General features: G+C 36.8%; 1 protein-coding gene across 5 annotated transcripts in view; it reads right to left on the reverse strand.

The window, feature by feature from the left end:
- The window catches only part of vps13a (vacuolar protein sorting 13 homolog A), a 36,408-nt gene that overhangs the window by 14,753 nt on the left and 3,112 nt on the right, over nucleotides 1-18,543 (reverse strand). For all 5 annotated transcript variants that reach the window (XM_024276386.2, XM_024276385.2, XM_024276384.2 and 2 more), the window contains exons 6-48: nucleotides 18,200-18,309; nucleotides 17,919-17,978; nucleotides 17,759-17,818; nucleotides 17,182-17,262; nucleotides 17,019-17,076; nucleotides 16,516-16,643; nucleotides 16,300-16,406; nucleotides 16,033-16,204; nucleotides 14,635-14,697; nucleotides 14,431-14,563; nucleotides 14,225-14,319; nucleotides 13,965-14,107; nucleotides 13,599-13,800; nucleotides 13,406-13,520; nucleotides 12,831-12,967; nucleotides 12,595-12,727; nucleotides 11,780-11,897; nucleotides 11,249-11,393; nucleotides 11,029-11,140; nucleotides 9,511-9,686; nucleotides 9,029-9,185; nucleotides 8,811-8,890; nucleotides 8,661-8,720; nucleotides 8,309-8,483; nucleotides 8,044-8,160; nucleotides 7,681-7,784; nucleotides 7,398-7,565; nucleotides 5,424-5,731; nucleotides 5,194-5,341; nucleotides 4,808-4,952; nucleotides 4,448-4,572; nucleotides 4,167-4,336; nucleotides 3,693-3,949; nucleotides 3,389-3,567; nucleotides 3,162-3,305; nucleotides 2,834-3,043; nucleotides 2,591-2,734; nucleotides 2,394-2,495; nucleotides 2,125-2,307; nucleotides 1,755-2,013; nucleotides 1,485-1,645; nucleotides 1,189-1,292; nucleotides 816-1,116 (exon numbers count right to left, since the gene is read on the reverse strand). In XM_024276386.2, the coding sequence (XP_024132154.1) occupies nucleotides 816-1,116; nucleotides 1,189-1,292; nucleotides 1,485-1,645; nucleotides 1,755-2,013; nucleotides 2,125-2,307; nucleotides 2,394-2,495; nucleotides 2,591-2,734; nucleotides 2,834-3,043; nucleotides 3,162-3,305; nucleotides 3,389-3,567; nucleotides 3,693-3,949; nucleotides 4,167-4,336; nucleotides 4,448-4,572; nucleotides 4,808-4,952; nucleotides 5,194-5,341; nucleotides 5,424-5,731; nucleotides 7,398-7,565; nucleotides 7,681-7,784; nucleotides 8,044-8,160; nucleotides 8,309-8,483; nucleotides 8,661-8,720; nucleotides 8,811-8,890; nucleotides 9,029-9,185; nucleotides 9,511-9,686; nucleotides 11,029-11,140; nucleotides 11,249-11,393; nucleotides 11,780-11,897; nucleotides 12,595-12,727; nucleotides 12,831-12,967; nucleotides 13,406-13,520; nucleotides 13,599-13,800; nucleotides 13,965-14,107; nucleotides 14,225-14,319; nucleotides 14,431-14,563; nucleotides 14,635-14,697; nucleotides 16,033-16,204; nucleotides 16,300-16,406; nucleotides 16,516-16,643; nucleotides 17,019-17,076; nucleotides 17,182-17,262; nucleotides 17,759-17,818; nucleotides 17,919-17,978; nucleotides 18,200-18,309 (6,149 nt within the window). The remainder of the gene's footprint in view (nucleotides 1-815; nucleotides 1,117-1,188; nucleotides 1,293-1,484; nucleotides 1,646-1,754; nucleotides 2,014-2,124; nucleotides 2,308-2,393; nucleotides 2,496-2,590; nucleotides 2,735-2,833; nucleotides 3,044-3,161; nucleotides 3,306-3,388; nucleotides 3,568-3,692; nucleotides 3,950-4,166; nucleotides 4,337-4,447; nucleotides 4,573-4,807; nucleotides 4,953-5,193; nucleotides 5,342-5,423; nucleotides 5,732-7,397; nucleotides 7,566-7,680; nucleotides 7,785-8,043; nucleotides 8,161-8,308; nucleotides 8,484-8,660; nucleotides 8,721-8,810; nucleotides 8,891-9,028; nucleotides 9,186-9,510; nucleotides 9,687-11,028; nucleotides 11,141-11,248; nucleotides 11,394-11,779; nucleotides 11,898-12,594; nucleotides 12,728-12,830; nucleotides 12,968-13,405; nucleotides 13,521-13,598; nucleotides 13,801-13,964; nucleotides 14,108-14,224; nucleotides 14,320-14,430; nucleotides 14,564-14,634; nucleotides 14,698-16,032; nucleotides 16,205-16,299; nucleotides 16,407-16,515; nucleotides 16,644-17,018; nucleotides 17,077-17,181; nucleotides 17,263-17,758; nucleotides 17,819-17,918; nucleotides 17,979-18,199; nucleotides 18,310-18,543) is intronic.

Raw genomic sequence — 18,543 nt, forward strand, 5'->3', positions numbered from 1 at the left:
AGCCTAAACTTTGTTCTATAAATGAGAATGGCGCCATATAATCTGGAGCAATTTATTTATGGATTAATACTGGTTGTGCTTACTGAAGTCAAATCGATTTTGAGAGGTACACGGGGCTCAGTCAAAACATCAGTTTTTTTTACAAGTTGCAAACTAGATTGGCTTACCCAGAGCAGCAATGTTATTCAGTATTTTTTGCTACGTGTTACTAACAAGGTTGAGGGTTAAGGCACTCACAGCAATGTTTGCTTTAGTGGTATCAGGTTTTTTATGTGTTGCAAACAAGGTTGGGAGTTTCAGGTACTGAGAACATGCAAATATGGCTAACATGTAGCCGGTCACAAAAAAGAATTAGAATAACTCTGAATGCAGTAAAGTCTGGATGGCAGATTTATCTCTGACTCTTGTCTCGCTTTCTCTGCCTTACAGTTCAATGTGCCTAACAGATGACAGGACCATTAATTTTGCCTTTTAATTTGATGTGCATTATAGTGGAGAAAACCTGAAACATCCCATTGTTTAATTAAAAAAAAAAATATCAATTGCACAGAGGGGTTAAAAATGCATTGCAACATTATTACTTATTTTTACAGAAACTTTACTGATTATAGTTCAATACACCTTCATGGAAAGATTAGCTTCAACTGATTTTTTTCCTCTCTACATTTTTAGAAACCTTGAAAAACTTTCCATGTAGAAACCTTTAAACCAGCTGCACTGCTTTTTGCTGATTCAGATGTTTTCTTTTCTCTCACTGACAAAACACACTTGATCCAGGTAATCGGTAGCAAGAAGTTATTATCACACAGCCCTACCTTCAGCCTGTAGGTGATATGGTAGGGCAGCTGATTGTGAAGCAGGACGGAAGGCCACAGGTGAAGCACAAAAGGAACGTCATAGTTCTCTCCTGCATCTCCTGTGTCTTTGAATGTCACTGTGTCCTTCACTGGCACAATGTTGACTATTATTTTAACCCCCTGATCTCCATGGCGACAGCATGTCTGCTGAAGGTGAGGGTTGCTGGCATCTTCATAGCTGAACCCCTCAGAACACTCAAACTCCTCTCTCTGCTGACCAGAACCCCCTTCAGTTACTGGCTGAAGACTCAGTACGGACCTGTAAAGATGAGGTGAGAATGAGAACGCTGGACACAGAGAGTGCATTAACGAGCACACATTAAGTGCTCACCTGTATGAATGCAGAGGCACACAGAACTCCTCATTAGGTAGAGCAATTCCCAGACAAGTAGAATTCTCCAAAACTTTAAATGGAATTGAGAAATGATTGATAATCTGAAGGGAGAGTGGAAGAAAAGAACATAAGAAACACTCTGGAAAAGCTGTTTATCATGATAGTTACAGTAAAAGCTACATCATTTTCAAAGGTTAAAAATCAGCTTTGTGACAAATTAGGCAAACCACTTACAGAAATGAGCCAACAAATATTTATAGAAAGCAAAAAAAAAAAAAAAAATAGTGGTATACCTGGAATGGAGAACGTATTTTGACAAGTTTGCTTCCTTCCACAGAGGAAATCTGACAGACCAGGAAACGGGTAACCGTGGGGTCTCTGTGGCTCACGCTGTACATTCCCCGACCCACCTTAACCACAGGGATCACACTGGTAGATGAGTAGCCCACGGGAGCTGAAAAGACATAAGAGTTGTAAAGGACACAATAAAGACACAATACGTTTCTAAAGAAGCAATTAGAGTGCTAAGTTCTGTGTACACCCCAACTGGAAATGCAGCTTACTAGGCTGTATGTAGTAATCTTTTTCACTCAGTGAGATCATGGCTGAGAACTGGTCAGAGTCAGTTCTGGAGGAATAGTCCATCCTCAAGGTTTCATCGCTCTGCAGTGTCACTGTGTTGTTGGTGGTTTGCTTTCCAAGCACATGAAACATCTCGCTGAGTTGGACAGAAACTGGCAGGCCGAGCATATTTTTGACCACAAAAGGAGCTTCATCCTTTTGGAAGGATTCTGCGGTCTGTTTGGCAGCCTCTGAAAATGCCTGATTAAAAAAAACAAAACAAGAACCCATACATGTTAAACATCATAAAACAGATGTAACCACAGATACCTTCGGTGAAATAAAAGAAAACATTTATTTCAAGCTTCTTACTTTGCCTAGATTACTGAGCATGGACAGCCCACAGTTGCTTAGAGTGATGTTGAGCTGGTCTTTACTGTTGACGATGATGACTGTCTTGTAATCTGGGAGATTAAAATCCACCTCATCCGCCGTGTCAGAGGAACTCGTTGGATCATTTTCAATTGATTTCTTTTTAACTGGCTTCTTTTTCATCTGGTCACAGGGTAAGACAATGTTAGAATCACTATGCGTCTTCCTGAGTGACTGAAAAACACATGGATGTTTTTAGATCTCAGTGCCTTAAGTTCAAGTGTCCATGGTCTGAAATCTTCTCCCGTCTCATCTTCCAGCGGCTCCAGAAGAGGCTCCCACACTCCCATCATCTCATTGTAGTAGTGAACCTAAAGGAAAAGCACATTGTAAGCAAAACAAAGACAATCTACCAAAGAGGTTTGGGTAATAGAATGAAACTAGTCTGAAATATAAATATTTTCACCTCCAAGTCAAGTTTGCTGTTCAAGTTTATGAGTGTGGTCCAGTTCTTTACATTTCCATCAAAGCAGGACTTAGCTAGAAGCATGGGAACTGTACGATGCCCCACTCCAGCTTCCAGGGTCAGACAGATGGATTTTATAGTCACCTGGAAAACAGTCAGTCAAATATTAAAGTCAATTTCCTTATTAAAACACCACACAAACATCTACACACAAACACCCAAACCCATTGCAAAGCTAGGTACCTTTAAGGACTCTCCCTGTGGTATCAATGGAGTCAATGATTTTGTGTCTTCATCACTTTCCTCTTCCAAAAACCACATTTTGAGCTCTTTCCAGCTCTGCTTCTCCCAGAGTTTTACTGGAACAGGGCTGTGCTCCTCCTCATGTGTCTCTGCCGTAGGAGTCAGAGCTGACTGAATAGTAATCACTGTATTGATGATTATAGGAGATACCTGAAAACACACAAAGAGCACAAAAACACAAAGGTAGTAAATAACTTGTAGTATTTGAGAATAGAAAAATGCGATGAAATACTTCAACTTCATAATTGAAGCTGCAGAGGAACATTACCTTCAGCGAGAGGGCTTTGATGGTGACCTCCATGTCCTGAGGTGCATCTGTAGGCTGAGAACTTTGAAAAAACACTTGACAAGGCTGCAGAACAGTGGTCATGTTGTTCTCCCTCTTTGATGTTAAAAAGGGACACGCCATAACCTGGATGACCAAAATCACATTCATCAATATTTTTTTCCATTAAGACAGAAATATAATTTTAGAGGAAGTTGTAAAAATCAGACCTGTAGGTCTTTGATAATTGCAGTCATCAACTGCCCATCTGCACCACTTTTCATTAGTAATTCACAGTGTGTCGTCATCACCAGGGCCGGGGCGTCAGCTCGAGACAGGTCAGCCACAAATACAATCTCTGGGTTTTGCACCACAACATTCATCTCTGTCTTTGACACTGGAGACGTTCCTAAGTTCAGATTTATAAATCATACTTAACCCATACAATAAATACATATAATCTGGGGGAAAAAACTGCATAATTTAAAAACACAAATGAACTGAATTGGTCAAAAACCTTGTTTTTCTACTTACCAGAGTCTTTAGAGGCGACAGACGAGTTAATGTTCTTTTTTTCTCTAGCACCAGCTGTGCTCTTGGCCTGTGGCCCTTGAGCAAACCCCTGATGGGTGGCTTGGAGAAATATATCTGCCACTGTGAGGAGGAACTCCATGCTGGCACAGAGGTAGATGTCCTGAACCACTGTGTCAATCGTTGTGCCATCTCGCCCTTGTCGATAGTTTACCTTCACCATCATGTTCTGCTCTGCTCCAGGACGCATGGCCACCATTCTGGCAGTTACACAAAAAGTACAAAAAAAGGAATTAAACAAGATTTAAATAAGTTGTTTTAATAAACAAAATAGTAAAAAAAAAAAAAAAAAAGCAACAGCTAGGAAAAAATTGAACTGCTTTTGGACTATTTCAATCCATCACATTCTTTTCTGTGAAACTTAGAACACGACTAAAAAGAGGAACTTAGTTTCTAAATATTGGATGCATCTTAAACCTTGAGGTGACCATCTTGATAGTTGGTCTCTTGTCATCAAGCAGGCAGGCAGAGAGTTGGACAAAGGCTTTCATGGAGCTGTCGGAGAACATGTCAACAGAAGTGGAGATGGTGCCCAGAGTGAACTCTGCCAGCTTCAGCTGCTCGTGATGAAGATCCAACACTTCCATCTGCATAAACAAGGAAACATGTTCTAATGTCTGTAACACCTATAATGGACATGGGGGGGTGCTATGGGGGAATGAGCATTTATGTGAAGGTTTATTAAGAATTTAGCTCACTTCATTCTTGTTAGGGCTGTACAAGACCACTGTCATGGAGTCAAACTTGAAGTCTAACTTGAGTGTTGTTTTGCGCTGCATGTCTTGTTGGGTCTCCACAACAGCAGCTGTCACCACCGTGTTACCTGCAGGAATACAATCACATATTTATATTTACTAATTTCTCTTTCACATTCAGGTGATCAACCAAATTAATCAACTTTTCTTATTTCTGAAAAGCTGAAACAATAAATGCGTTTTTATTTCCAGCAATAGTAACGTCATCAACTTAGCCTTTAAAATTGATAACTATTTGCTATTTGACTTTTTTTTAACTAATGTCACATTCTTACACCAAAAACAAATACTACAAGGCCTTACTGCTAGTAGATCCAGAGGTTCCAGAGTCCTGTGACTCCTTAGTAGGGGGCAAATCAGGTAAAGGTGGAACTACGTCAGACTTCTCCGACAAGTTCTCTCCAAGAGTCCTCAAGACCACGATCATGTCATCCTGGCAGAGGATCAGCTGGTGGAAGCAATAAAGTCCATCATTAAAACCAGACAAGGCAATCAGTTTTGTTTATATTTATAAAATGTAGAAATGCATGAATAAATGTTAAGCTAAGTGACAAAACATCAGTTACTAATAAAATATGTATAGCTTGAAAGGATAGAATTATTAACATAACTGTTAATCAATCCATCTTCTTCTGCTCATCCAGGACTAAGTTGAGGGGACAGTAATCTAAGCAAAAAATCCTACTTACACTCATGGGCTTCAGATGAGCAGAGATCTGTATGTCAGGGATGCCGTAGTACCAGTTAGATGAGAGATTTCTCTGGATTTCCAGATCTAAGCAGACAGGTTTCAAAAGTTGACTTTCTCCCTGAAAATTTCCATTTGTGTGAGTTGTTCTGGAAGAAAAAAATAAGAATAAATTGATGCAGCAAATGAATGATTAAGAGTTGTTTTTCAAAATAAAATCTGGTTTCTCACCTGTACATCTTGAGGTCAGTCAGTTTCACTGTCATTTTATCCACAACGGGTGGAATCTTACTGTCACTTTTGAATGGCTGCTTGATAAATCGGTTTTTGACACACAGTCTGCCAAGATCAGCTACAATGACATTTGAAGAGGAAGAAGACTGGGGAAGGTAGATGACGGGTGCATTGAAGCGGACATCAAGAGCGATCCGGGTGCTGCGCTCAGAAAGCTCCTTCACACCTGAAGCTGCTTTTTCTGCGGCTTGGACCGTCACCTCAGCTAGGGCTTCTTTGGCCATGTGGAAATTATTTATGAATGCCTGAGAATAAAAAAAAAAGAAAAAGAGAGGGGTAGAAAAAATTACTTTAAAAGAAACGAGGAGCTCTGTGGCTGTTGTCTATCGTGATGGACCTCATCGAAGTTAACTCGCCGTAGTGTCTGAACTCATTGGTATGTTTACCAGTCTCAGAGTGGTTTATTTTCAAAATAAAAGATGTTCTGTGCCATGCAGGATCAGTGCAGCTCTGGGTAGCTTTTAACCAGTGTTGTGTAGCACAAGATAATATGTGCTTTTAACTCATTAAAGATGAAACTTTTTACCAAAACTTTGCTTTGCATATAAAATCTGTGCATTCTAGAGTTAGTGTTGAGCAAACAAAACGTCTTCAGGTCAACAGGGATGTAAAAACCAACATAGTTTATCATCTATGTGAACCACAACCATCAATTTATACATTTAACTAATCTTAATTTAATAAATGCTATTTAAGTAATCCTTACTTTAAAAAAAATGCTTTTTAAAATATATTTATTTTATTTTTGTTATTTTTCCTCTCTTTGTCCTCAGCAGTCTTACATGGCTGTCTTTTGTTATTTTAGTTTGAGGTTGGACCTTGATAGTCTTAGTTTGCAGCCTTAGTTCATTTGTTTTCTAAGGCAGTTTTAGTTAGGCAGCCATTAGCAGGGAGCTGCTGACTTTGACGGTCAACATGGCTGGGTCAGCAGTCTCCCTGACTTATTTTATACTTGGCCAAGAAGCCACCATGGAGATATAAAAGAGCCACATATGGCTCTGGAGCCCTGCTCTAGCAGAAGTGACAGCTGTGGGTTTCAGCGGATTATCAAAAGACTGAGAACTCGCTGGACCTAAAAGCCATATAAAATTTACGGGCTGTTTATAAAATGAAAATGAGAGCAAGCATGAAAAAAGCTGGGCTTCCAAAAACAAGCTGAATGCATTAATGCCAAAGCACATCAAGGCAGTTGTTACGCTAAAGGGATTCCAAACCAAGTAGATGGACATATCTTTTAAAAAGCACTTTATTTTGATTGATTTGATGTGATCAGAATCTTTGTCTTTATCTTTTAGCAAAAACTGGTAAGTAAATATTAATTTTTCCACAATATTCTAGTTTTCTGAAATCCTGTTTTTGTGGGTTTTATGAGCTGGAGCCCCAATTTATGCAAAAATAAAAAACAAAATACTTGAAAATCAAACAGTTTCCCTGAATTAATATTCTAAGAAAGTTTAATTTTTTAAATGAAATTAGGGAAGTGAAGACACTTTTCAATTAAATAAAAACTTTTGACAGGGTCTATAAAGTTTAGTGGAGGATCGCCTCACTTTTTCATTCATTTTTCACATAGTTTTACATTGTGTTTTGTTTGTTTTTAGACTCATGCATTTTTTTTCTGTAGACTCTTGATCTTTGTAATGAAGCATAAATATATTTTTTTCTGAAAGATTATGATTTACAACTTGAAATTTAGTTTTTTGTAAAGTTTAATTCCAGAATAATGGTCACATAATGAAAAAATATATTTAAAAAGAACAAGAATCAATGGTTGTACTAAAAAGAAGGACATCGAGCATTGGCAGAAAAAAAAAATTATAAACTCTAAGCAAATTGTGAAGTAGTAAAAAAAAAAATAAATAAAAAAAATCCACATACTACTAAAGGTTAAACAGGATGATTAGTTCTTACCAGTACTGAGTCCAGAAACTTGTTGAGAAAGATGACTTGAATGCATCCCACTGTCAGAGTGACAGCAGTATCAACATTAGACATGTCCAGATAGGAGTCGCCTTCCGTTGCATCAGTGTAATTTAACATATGGAAGTCAAAGACTTCTTTGTCTGCAATAGACACTGCCTGAGAAAGAATACAACTGGTTATTCAAACAGTAGAAAATATTCTGAACCAAAAATGATCTAAACTGACGACCAATAATGATGTAAACATGAGATGACTCCATCAGATACTGTACCTTCTTGTAAAAGCCCTCTTTGTTGCAGTCTAAAACTACAATGTTCTTTAGTTTGGCTAAAACCTCCATCATCTTCTTCCTCATTAGAACCTCGGAAACCAGACCTAGAAAGTTGAGGAGCAAATAAGCTCATGAATGTTTTTAAACAAAAATACTTTCTAAAAGAGATATTACTTTGGTGTTGCCTTAATAACCACTCTACATAACACTGAACAGTTCTGGTTTATAAGCCAGGATAAGACATGTACTAAGAACAAATAAATTTTCTTCCCAATCAACATTATAAATAAACCAAGATGAGTTGTTTAGGCAAACCCTCCCAGAACCTCAAACATCTAAAAGAGAAAATGTCTCCGTCCATACCTTCAACTCTGATCTCCGAGATCCTGGCTTTCTGTCCTCGAAGGAACACTTTCAAGCATCGCAGATCCGCTTTGATGTGAAGATTAACAACATCTGCAAACTTTGACATTTTTGAACCTGTAAGTGATACATGATTAAATTGGTTATAATCAAAAAACAAGGTCTTTAGAGTAAAATATTTCCACATTAAAAACATTTTCAAAAAGGAAATGATGAATGTGTTTAAACAGTGATTTCTTAGTGAAATTGAATTTTCTTCAGTTACTTTTCTTTCTATTTGCAAGAGTTTCTTCTTTCTTCTCTTCCTCCTTTTCTTCCTCTCCCTCCACCTCCAGCACTTCGTTCTTCTTAGTTGAAGGAGGAAGGAGGTTACTGAGGAAGGTAATGGTGTTCAGGAGAGCCTCAGTATGGAGATGCACATCCAGGGATGAAAATTTCACCTGAGGAGGAGGAGGAGGGGAAATCAGAACAACTTGTTGTATTTTTTTCAGGACTGGAGAGCCTTTTATAAAATTGCCAAACATTGAACAGAACTGAGAGTACATAAAACCAATATCTAAAAGTGAAGATCAATCTTAGAAAAGTTTTGAGTTGTTTCTACTTAACATTTTCCTCACCTCGATCAGCTGTTCTGTATTATTATGAAGAGTCTTGAATTCTGGGCCTTTTTTATCAGCCTTGAAAAAAAAGGTGTCACAAAAACAGAAATGAAATTTATGAATTGAAAATGCTAAAACATGATGATATATGTCAGAAATTAGACACACTTTGACATATTCCAAGATGAGTAGGTCAACTTCAGAGTTGTCAAGAGTGGTGATCAGCTGAACTTTCTTCTTTTCCAGATCTACACAGAAACACAAAAGCAGAGACATAAATGCAGAAAAGCTAAAGCCATGGAGTTATTATTCTTACATCAAATGAAAGTCTTAACAAAGGTTAAAAAAAAGGAAAGGCAAAACATATCCTTTTTATATGTACTCACCCACATATTCAGGACACGTCAGGCAGATCTCTTGCAGGAATGTTTTAGATGTCATGTCAAAAGTGCGTAACTGCAGCTCAGTACCCAAACCTTCAATGTCCAAATGGAGAACTGTGACTTCCTTTTCTTCAGACATTCGACAAAGCTGGACTGAGAACTGGAGACAATTGTTACAGGAAAAAGAAAAGCAATTCAGAAAGTTACATATTGCAAATTTTATATGTGTATATATATAGATGAGATCAATTTTAGGAGATAAAGAAAACACAAAGATGAGTGGAAAAACAATTCAGCAAAATAAATAAAATAAGAAAGGTCAGACTTGTCAGTCTGAAATTATTACACTTTTTTATACTTTAACAGATAAACATTTTACTTCTGCAATTAAATAATGTTACTACTGTTATAATTACTATTAATTAATTATAAATTTAAATGTCAAACATTCAACTTTTTCATCAACACAAAAGACATTTTTGTACCTCATGTATCAGAAATGTCATGGAGAACTCCGTCATGTTCTTCTGTGCATCTTCTTTTATTAAGCTTCTTCTATTTCTTGAATCAACAAAGCGCAGCGGCATGGGATTGTCTGGGAAGAATGGGTCATCCCCAACAGGAGAACTGGGAGCATCATAGAACAAATCTTCCTCTGACCCTGAAGTTTAAAAGAGAAACAAAATTGTTTTATTTCAACATCTTTCAAGCTAAAAAGATCAATACAATAACAATAAAATAGCTAAATCTGCAGTAACCACGTAGTTTTTAGTAGGTTGTAGAAATGTATTGATGTAGATGTTCGAGTCTCAAAGTCTGGTGGAACATGGGAAAGGGGCAGAGTCAACACAACTTGAAGTTTGGTATGAAAACAGTCAGGGTGAAATTAGGGTGCTATCTCATCTGCAAGTGTTGATCCACTGAGTTTTCTAAAGTCCACAGTTGATGTAGCCATCTACCTAGAAACTCTAAAAGACATTTTACCGCCCTCTACTGGCGAGCTGCATGGAGATGCTGATTTCATTTTCCAGCAGCATCTATCAACACTGCGTATAGACTTTTTTTTTTTACTAAAAGAAAAACATCTCCTGGGTCTACGTAATAACATTACAGAAATGGTTTCCCTCTAAATCAAGCGTGTTTATTTAGCAATAAATATTTGTGTTAGGTGATATGAATTCAGTTATGTTGGTGCAACATAATTTATTTATGTTGCTGTAACATCAAGGTGCAAATTAACCAGATTCATATACATTATGGTAACAACGCTAGATTTTAACTAACACAATCTTTTTGAGTCATCTCAACTTGAATTTAATGGTTAGGTTGACACCTATTACAATAATGTAAAGTTAGCAAAAGTTCTATTAGTAAATGTTTAAGTTGTTAAATGAACATAATTTGATAATGTCAAACAACAAAACATAAATTATTATCGTAGTGGCATTATCTTTTATCTATCTTTATATAACAAACACCCAGTATGATTTTTTTGACTGTTCAAGTACAAAAACTGTTTTAATGTATTATTATTTAACCTTTATTTACCAGGAAATCCCATTGAGATTAGATCTCTTTTCCAAGGGAGACCTGATCATGGTCTTATTCTGAATGATTGGCAGGCAAGTTCATCTGACCTAAACTAGAAAAGTTAAGAAAAGATGGGAGACACCAGACCAACAAAGCAGAGAAAAGGGTTCTTAACATCTACAACAAACCACAGGATGATTGGCTCAATACCAGTGTATTAATGCAGTAATTCCTGCTAAAAGAAGCCTAACCAAATATTGAATTCAAAGAAATGAAGATAGTTTTTAGAATCCTAACATTTGGGCTGAGAAAAAAATATTTTCTGATTGCTCTGATGTGAAATTAAATTCTAAGAGATGTTGAGTAGATATACTACATTGGGGAATAATACAAGATAATATAGGAACTCAAATCTGACCAAGTTGAAAAAAAAAAACAGTTTTGTGTATTAGCACAGTGTAAAAACATCTCACCCAATGATGTTAAGCTGATGGTCTCACATGACTCAAAAATAAGAGAAGAACGCTGGTCCGGTAAGAGAGGAGGTCTTTTGAAAGTGAGCTGAGGGGTAAAAGGCTTCTTTGGCTGAAACAAATGATTAAGTTTGATTTAAACAAAATTTAGTGACAGTTTAACAACTTTGATGTAAAATTCAGAGAACTTGAGTCATTTTCTGTTCTGTCCAGTTCTTACTTTTTGAGAGGAAGATGGAGCAGTGTTGTGAGCAGCAGGTTTGCTCTCAGGCAGGGGGATACTATCAACCAGCTCCAGAACACTTCGAAGTTTAATGTCAGAAATTTTGAGGGACAGTAGAGGAAGTTTTCCGCATACTTTATATCTGAAATGAAAAAAGTGGCAAAGCATGATTCATCTTGGTATGAAAAGACTGATAAATATTTCTCCTTATGCAAAATAATAGTGGCTTAAAATTTTAATAGTAGAACATTAAGAAAATATCTGATCCAAAACTTGTTCTATAGACACTTTCTTGTAAAACATATTAAATATTAATCTAGAAAATGTGATGTTAAATTAGGAAATGGTTTTATGTCAGATTGCAACCAAATAGGTAAAGAGTTCCAACAAAAAACATGCTCTGTGTCTACATAATTAGTGGTGTTGTGTTCTAAAAAGCTAAACATAGAGTGATTTTAATACTACTTCTATGAGTTTTTTTATTGCTAAAACAAAACTTGCTTTTTGACCAACACAATGAAAACTTACTTTGGCATGCGAGAGTCTTTGACGACCATCGCTCTGCTAAAATCCACATTCACGTCGACAGGCTCCAGGATGTGGAGCGGTGATTCTCTTTGTTTACGGGCCTTTTTCCAATCTCCACCTATAGATAATAATGGTTTCATTATCACATGGATAGACTTTTCAGAAATACAAAGTCAAAATATTTTTATCATTAAACATCTGAGATATTTGAAGATTTATTTTCGAACTTATGAAATCTTGCCAGAAAATAGTAAAATTCCTGATTTTCTTCCTAATGATTGGGAAATTTGACAGCGGTTTGTTATCAACAACATTAGCAAATGTTCCGCCTGAGTTTAACCACTACTAAACTGATTAATAATGTTAAGAGTATGATTCCTGTAACCATAGATAGATGAGTCTTTGAACGCATGTGTGCGGATGTATTTTTTTTTTTTACTTCCTGTTGTTGGGAAAAATAAAGTTCAGCGCCTTTTTCATAGTTGTGGAAAGCAAACAACTACAACTGAACTGAATTCAGAGCATCAGATCTAATTGTTCTTTTTTTATATATAACAAGTTTATGTGATTGGCATGTCTACAGCTGGAACAGCAGAAATCCCTTCTGTGAGAGACTTCACACACAAGTTTATTTGAGATGTCTGCCATTTGGGTTCATATCTCCCAAAAAATTGCTATGTTTTAACTGATCTCCAAATAGGGTAAAGTGTACTCAGTTATCACAGGAAAACGTGTCATTAAGACCTTATCTTAAGAAAATGAGCTGATAAAACATATGCACAGACATGGCCGTTCTCGTTCTCTGTATCGAGCACCTGGTTTGCTGTAAAGGAATTGAAGGGAGCTGAGCTGCACATCAAAGGTGTCGTAAGCTCTGGACATGATCGCTTCAATGTCACTGGAAGATGCATTCAGCTGTGGCAAATTCTTTCTGCTCTGACTGGCCATCTACAAAAGAAGAGGCAAATGAAAAAATATTAAAAGATAAGAATATAAAAAAAGAATTCTAGCTATAACTGGATCCTGTTTTTTGAAGGTAAAACTTTCTAACCTTGAAATGACCAAGATCCAACAGCAAAATGTTTTGTGTTCCGTCGTAAAAGCCACTCTGTGGAATGATGACGTAGGAGGCCATGAGGTTTACCTTCAGGTCCAGGACTTTCTGTGTTTCAATCACATACAGTAAACCTGCAGAAGAAAAAAAGAATTCAGTGATTTTATCTTTACTACATTGGAGGAAGAAACGCTCAACATGAACTAAAAAAAAAAAACTATGTACACCTGCTTTAAATTCTTAAGATTCAGATGTTGGGACGCAGTTTTTAATTTGGTTTGATCAATAACAGGCCTGACAAATAAATGAAAATTAATTGAAAAATATGCTGTGTTGAAATAACAACAGCATGGTAAAGAAAATACATCAGTAACATTAAGAAGATTTCTTTTTCTTCCAATTATTCTTTTTTTGGTAATTTGGTACTTTGTAGTTTGTGTCAAATTTGGTAATAGAAAATGGTGGCTTGTTTTTACCACAGATCTAACATGGAATAGAAAAGATGAAGATGATAGTTGGATGGAAAGTCTATATATTGGACATAAGATCTAATAATTATAGATTCCACTCACCTGTGGCTGTGCGATCTTTAAATTGCTCCAGTTTCATTAGTGTTGCCTTGGTAAACTCATCAAGCTGCACATCATCTGGAAGTCTGAAGAAAGCTGATACACCGTTTACTGTTAACTGCAAAAACAAAACAAAAATTTAGATATCTATAAGTGATTCATCTACATACATTAGCAAACAAAAGATGCCACTTACAGCATCATAGATGATTTCCAGAGGCTGAGATTTGACGTGAAATCTCTGGTCAGCACTTTCCTCCAGCGGATTGGTCTCAAACAGAATGCTGAGAAGTGGCGATCCTGTTTTTGTGGCTGCCCTCCTTGATGAAAGGAGGGTCGGTGCAGGCCGGTTACTGGACAAACCAGTCACTTCAAACAAACTAAGCTCAGCTGTGATCCTACAAGGACATGAAGGAGAAATCTGTAAATGTCAATGCCACATAATGTCTCATTAGGTTTGCCCACTTCTGTTCTATATAAAGCCAACTCAGATATTCTGTGTCTGCAGCAGAATCAATATCACACCAAAAGAAAACTGTCACCAAACACAGCTTAAACTAACTTGATGGCTTGTGCTCCAGGTCTTTGGGTGAGCGTAGACTTGAGCTCTCCGACAGTCAGCCTCATCACTTCATTTTTGTCCTTCTCATCTTTAATGGATACACACAGCCTCTCCATATGGAAATTCACTTTCATGTCTTCAAACTAAAATGATTCACAACAGATAAAGCATCAATGAGCTTTAAGCCACATTTATATTTTGATTAAGAATTTCATGATTTTTTTAAAAAAATTACTGCTAGTTAACCAGAAGACACCTACATTCTTGGGCAAATTAGGATTAGCAACAGTTTCGCTGTAGCCAATGGCAGTGTAGAGTTTGGCTTTCTCTGCAGGCGTTAACAGTCCATCAAAGCCTGAGAAACAAAAGTGACACAGAAGAAAAAAATTGTGACGAGACAGCAGTTAAATACATTAAAGGATTTTCCTGGAATAGAACACTGCCAATATACAATTTGAAATGGTACCTCCAGTATTGGTCATTTTTGTTTCTGATTCAGCCTCTCCTCCCCAGTTCCACACCCAACTGAACCAGCCCTGAGACTCCTCTTCCTCCATCTTCACTCCTGGCCGATAAATCCGAAGCCCTGCCTTGCTTGCCTAAAACAAGTACATAAATCAAAAGCTAGCTTGCATAAATATATATATTTGTACAAATTCTGAAAGCTTACCTCTACTTCAGCCTGCCGTCTGGCCAATGTAATGTTGAAAATATCCAAGGCCTTTTCAGTGTTCTAAGAGTAGAAGATAAAAAATGAAGAGGATGAAAATAATATAACAAACTAGGAGAGGCCAATTAAAAAAAGTTAACACACCTCTTTAAATCACACTGAGAACAAGTGATAGATATGTTAAAAATATTTAAAACTAAAATGTACACTCCTGATCAAAATCTTAAAACCAATTAAAAAAATGCAAGAATTTGCATTCATAGATCTTCAAAATGCATACAAGTAGAAGGAGAAGCAAAAGATGTAATACTTTTAGCTGCCAATGTATTAAAATTAAACATTTAAATGAAAAGGATTGTTCATCTTCTGATCAAAAATTTAAGACAAAAGCCTTAAAATCCAGAAATTGCACCAAAATTTGAATTCAATGTTTTTTTTCTTGTAAATAGTCAACCTGTGAAGGTCTCTTGATGGCAAAGGCAACAAAGCTCAATGTCATTGACCGTGGCAGGATTGCTGAGGTTAGATGCAGTAAAACTCTAGTTTAATCTAAAAAAAATCCTGGTGGTAGCGAAACAAAAGTCAAGTGGCAGACAAAAAAAAAATTCAGTCACTAAGCCGGAGGATCCAAATGGCTGTCGGCCAAGACATGGGACAGTCCTTGATCCAAATATGGACCATGACTGCTGCTTTGTAATGAACAAACGGGATCTACAAGAGAGGGACTTCAAAAATAAATACCATCTTCAAATGCCAGGTCTAGATCAGTGCCACACACTTGCTCAGGATGACTTTGCGAAGGAGCACTAAACATGTGACATTCAAAAGTAGAAGAAAGTTCTCTTCTTTGATGAGGATAAAAATGTAACCTTGATGTTCCTGATGGCTTCCAATGTAACTGCCATGACAAATAGTTCCCATCTGAAATGTTTTCTACACAGCACAGTGGAGGAGGACCCATCATAGTCTTGGGTGCTTTTTCCTTCAATAGAACAATGGAGCATCAGGTTGTAAAATCAAACCACAGGTGGCTATGTGGAGATGCTGCAGGGGACATCTCTCATGACTGAAGGACACATCTGTGTGGTGAAGACTGAAACGATGCTGCAGATCACAACACCTGTCTGACAACTGACTTTGTCAGGAGAATAACGACACTAATGGAACATCCTATATGCTCTCCTGATTTAAATCGAGTTGAGAACATTAGTGGATGTGTAGGGGAAGTTTATGAAAATGGACATCAGCTATTTTTTACATTTTGAAGCTCCACTTAAAACTTTGTAAAATGCAAAGTCTTAAGATTTTGATCAGGAGTGGATGTGTATAAAACAGCATCACTGGAACTCTGACTATTTCCTCCTTTTCTTCATCATTTCTCATCAGTTCAACCCCAACCTCTAGATCCTTGAGAAGATAGTCACTGGGCTTCTTGCTGGTGATTTTTATCTTGTAGAGGTCTTTGTAACGTTGTACAGTTGTCCGGTGCCGGCGGATGTGTTGCCATGACCACATGTGAAGATGGGGTTTTACGTTGACCTCAAGTATGCTTGTGATGCAATAGTTCCACCTGAAACCAACAAATATGTAAAGTCATTAAACCAGCAACATGATTGCACGCAAAAAACTAAACAACAATCTTCATGGCACTTAAAGATTTCTAACCATGCGCCAGCATTCTGGTGAACTTGGACCACAGGTTTGTATTTCCTGTATGGCAGATTCCGAGACATCATATCCACAGAGTCAAGCAGCTCCAAAATGCTGATGTACTAGAAAAACAGGATGTCTCCAATTATGAGGCAGAACAAAGGAATCAAGCAATTTACAACTCATACTGCTTATTTATTCTGCTTTCTAAGAAGTTCTCCATCAACTTACCTGGGGTTTATTCAGTTCGATGGCTACCTCACTCAGATTTACAATCAAATCCACTTTAGGAGAAGAAAAATCCACATCTGACCTGGGATTCATCTTCAGTTTAGCATCAGCCGAGATAGGCCGAATGACTGCATCAACAGGAAAAAGATCATTTTCAGCAAAGTCTGTTTAGTTTACAAGGAAAACAACTGGCTTCAGGCCTGAAAGATGTGAAAATAAAACCATGTTTTTATTTGTTGGATCTGCAATCATAAACTTGTGTCAACACTGGAAATAAATAAAGCTGTAGAGATCTACAAAAAACCTAGATGTGTTACTTTTTAAAAATATTTTTAAAACAGTTCAATCCATACAGTTTATTTCCACACATATTGCAGGGTTTCAGAACCATGAAGCAATCCTGATGTTTTATCTGCAGGGTAGCCTTCTTTGTCCTTATATCAATTTAAGTCAACAGCTTTTTTAAAGATGGTTCATTTAAAATGAGAAACAAAGACACTCACTAAAGTCATGGTTAGCAGTAGGAGACTTCTGGATTGTCATGCTGTTTTCAAGAGAACGCTGTTTAAAAGAAACAAAAAGAAAAAAGTCATTTGTCAAAATATAAACTTTTTTTAAGATTTTACTAAAAAGTATTCTATTCTCTGATATCATTTGCTCACTCACCAAAGCCTCTTCTGCACTTTGACTGGAGAAAAGCACTGAGTTTACATTCCAGTAAGCAAACAAGTTCTCCAGTTTAACCAACTGCAAAGAATCAAAGCATGACTATTATTAGCAACAAAGCAGCATAATCCTAATATTAAAAAAAGAGTTAACTAATAACTAGTTTGATTCAGAGAGCAGATCTCAGACAAAAACATCCTTGTTTGAAAGAAAAGCTGTTTTTAGTCGTAGAAAACATTTCAACAATCAGAAAGGTTTACAGATAAACAGAAATTTATTTTTCCTTCAAATAAAAACCAACTCAGTAGCCTTGTCCACTTTGAGACTAGAAGATCATGACTCCACGGTCGAGTCATGGCAAAGCCTAAAAAATGGGGCCCAAAGCCTCCTTGCTGAAAACTTGGATTGGGGGTTGAACCAAAAAAATGGTTCCCAAGTGCAGCTGTGTCTGTACCTCACCGCTTCCCCAGGGGATGGGTCAAATGCGAAAAATACATTTCCCAAACTCATTTGTGACAACTAATGGGATTTTAACTTGAACAGCAAAAAAAAGATTATAAAAGGTTATATTTTTTACCTTAAAAAAAAGCCTTGAGTTCTCATCCAGGAGACTCGGTTTCCAGTTCTTGTCAGCAGTCTGTCAAAATAATGTTAAAGTAAATTAATATACATTTGAAATGGATATAATCTCCACTAACAAGAAATTATTGATGATACGTGTCAAAAAGCAACATTACCTGAAGGCTAAGGTTTTTCAGCGACACCCCAAAAGACAAAGGACATTTTGAATTGGTGACCTGCAAAACGTAAAGGAAAAGTGAAATCTTAAGTGTTTTACCCCACATCAGAACACTTGACTCTCAGCCAATATCATTAACACAGGCAAAATAATAATAATAATAATAAAAATATTTTTTGCTACCCGTTTACATTAGAATGTAACCATGTGTAAATAAATATTAGTTAAAGGTGTAGATTAGTTAGTTTTAGGTTTTACTCAGTTAGCTTGAATACTCACATTGTCTTCATACCGAACATGGATGTTTGAGATCTTAACCTGCAGGTTTTTGATGACCTGAGTAACAAGCTTCTCCATGAATGAGTCCTGCTTCTCCTGTTGAGGATCCTCTGTCAAGCAGAAGCAAAGACAAACATGAGAAAAGTGAACCCAGATACAGCACAGGACGGAGATTTCTCCTTTTTATTGAACATTATTTTATCATGTGCATTTGACTCCGGTGACACCGTTAAAGATTAAAGTTAAAGGTTTAGAGCAAAACCATAAAGTTCAACTGTAATGATGTTTTTATCTATTGTAAAACAGTTCCTAGTGGTCTTTTAATTATGATTATTATGTTTGTA

Source organism: Oryzias melastigma, linkage group LG9 (assembly GCF_002922805.2).
Source record: "Oryzias melastigma strain HK-1 linkage group LG9, ASM292280v2, whole genome shotgun sequence".
Taxonomy (NCBI): Eukaryota; Metazoa; Chordata; class Actinopteri; order Beloniformes; family Adrianichthyidae; genus Oryzias; species Oryzias melastigma.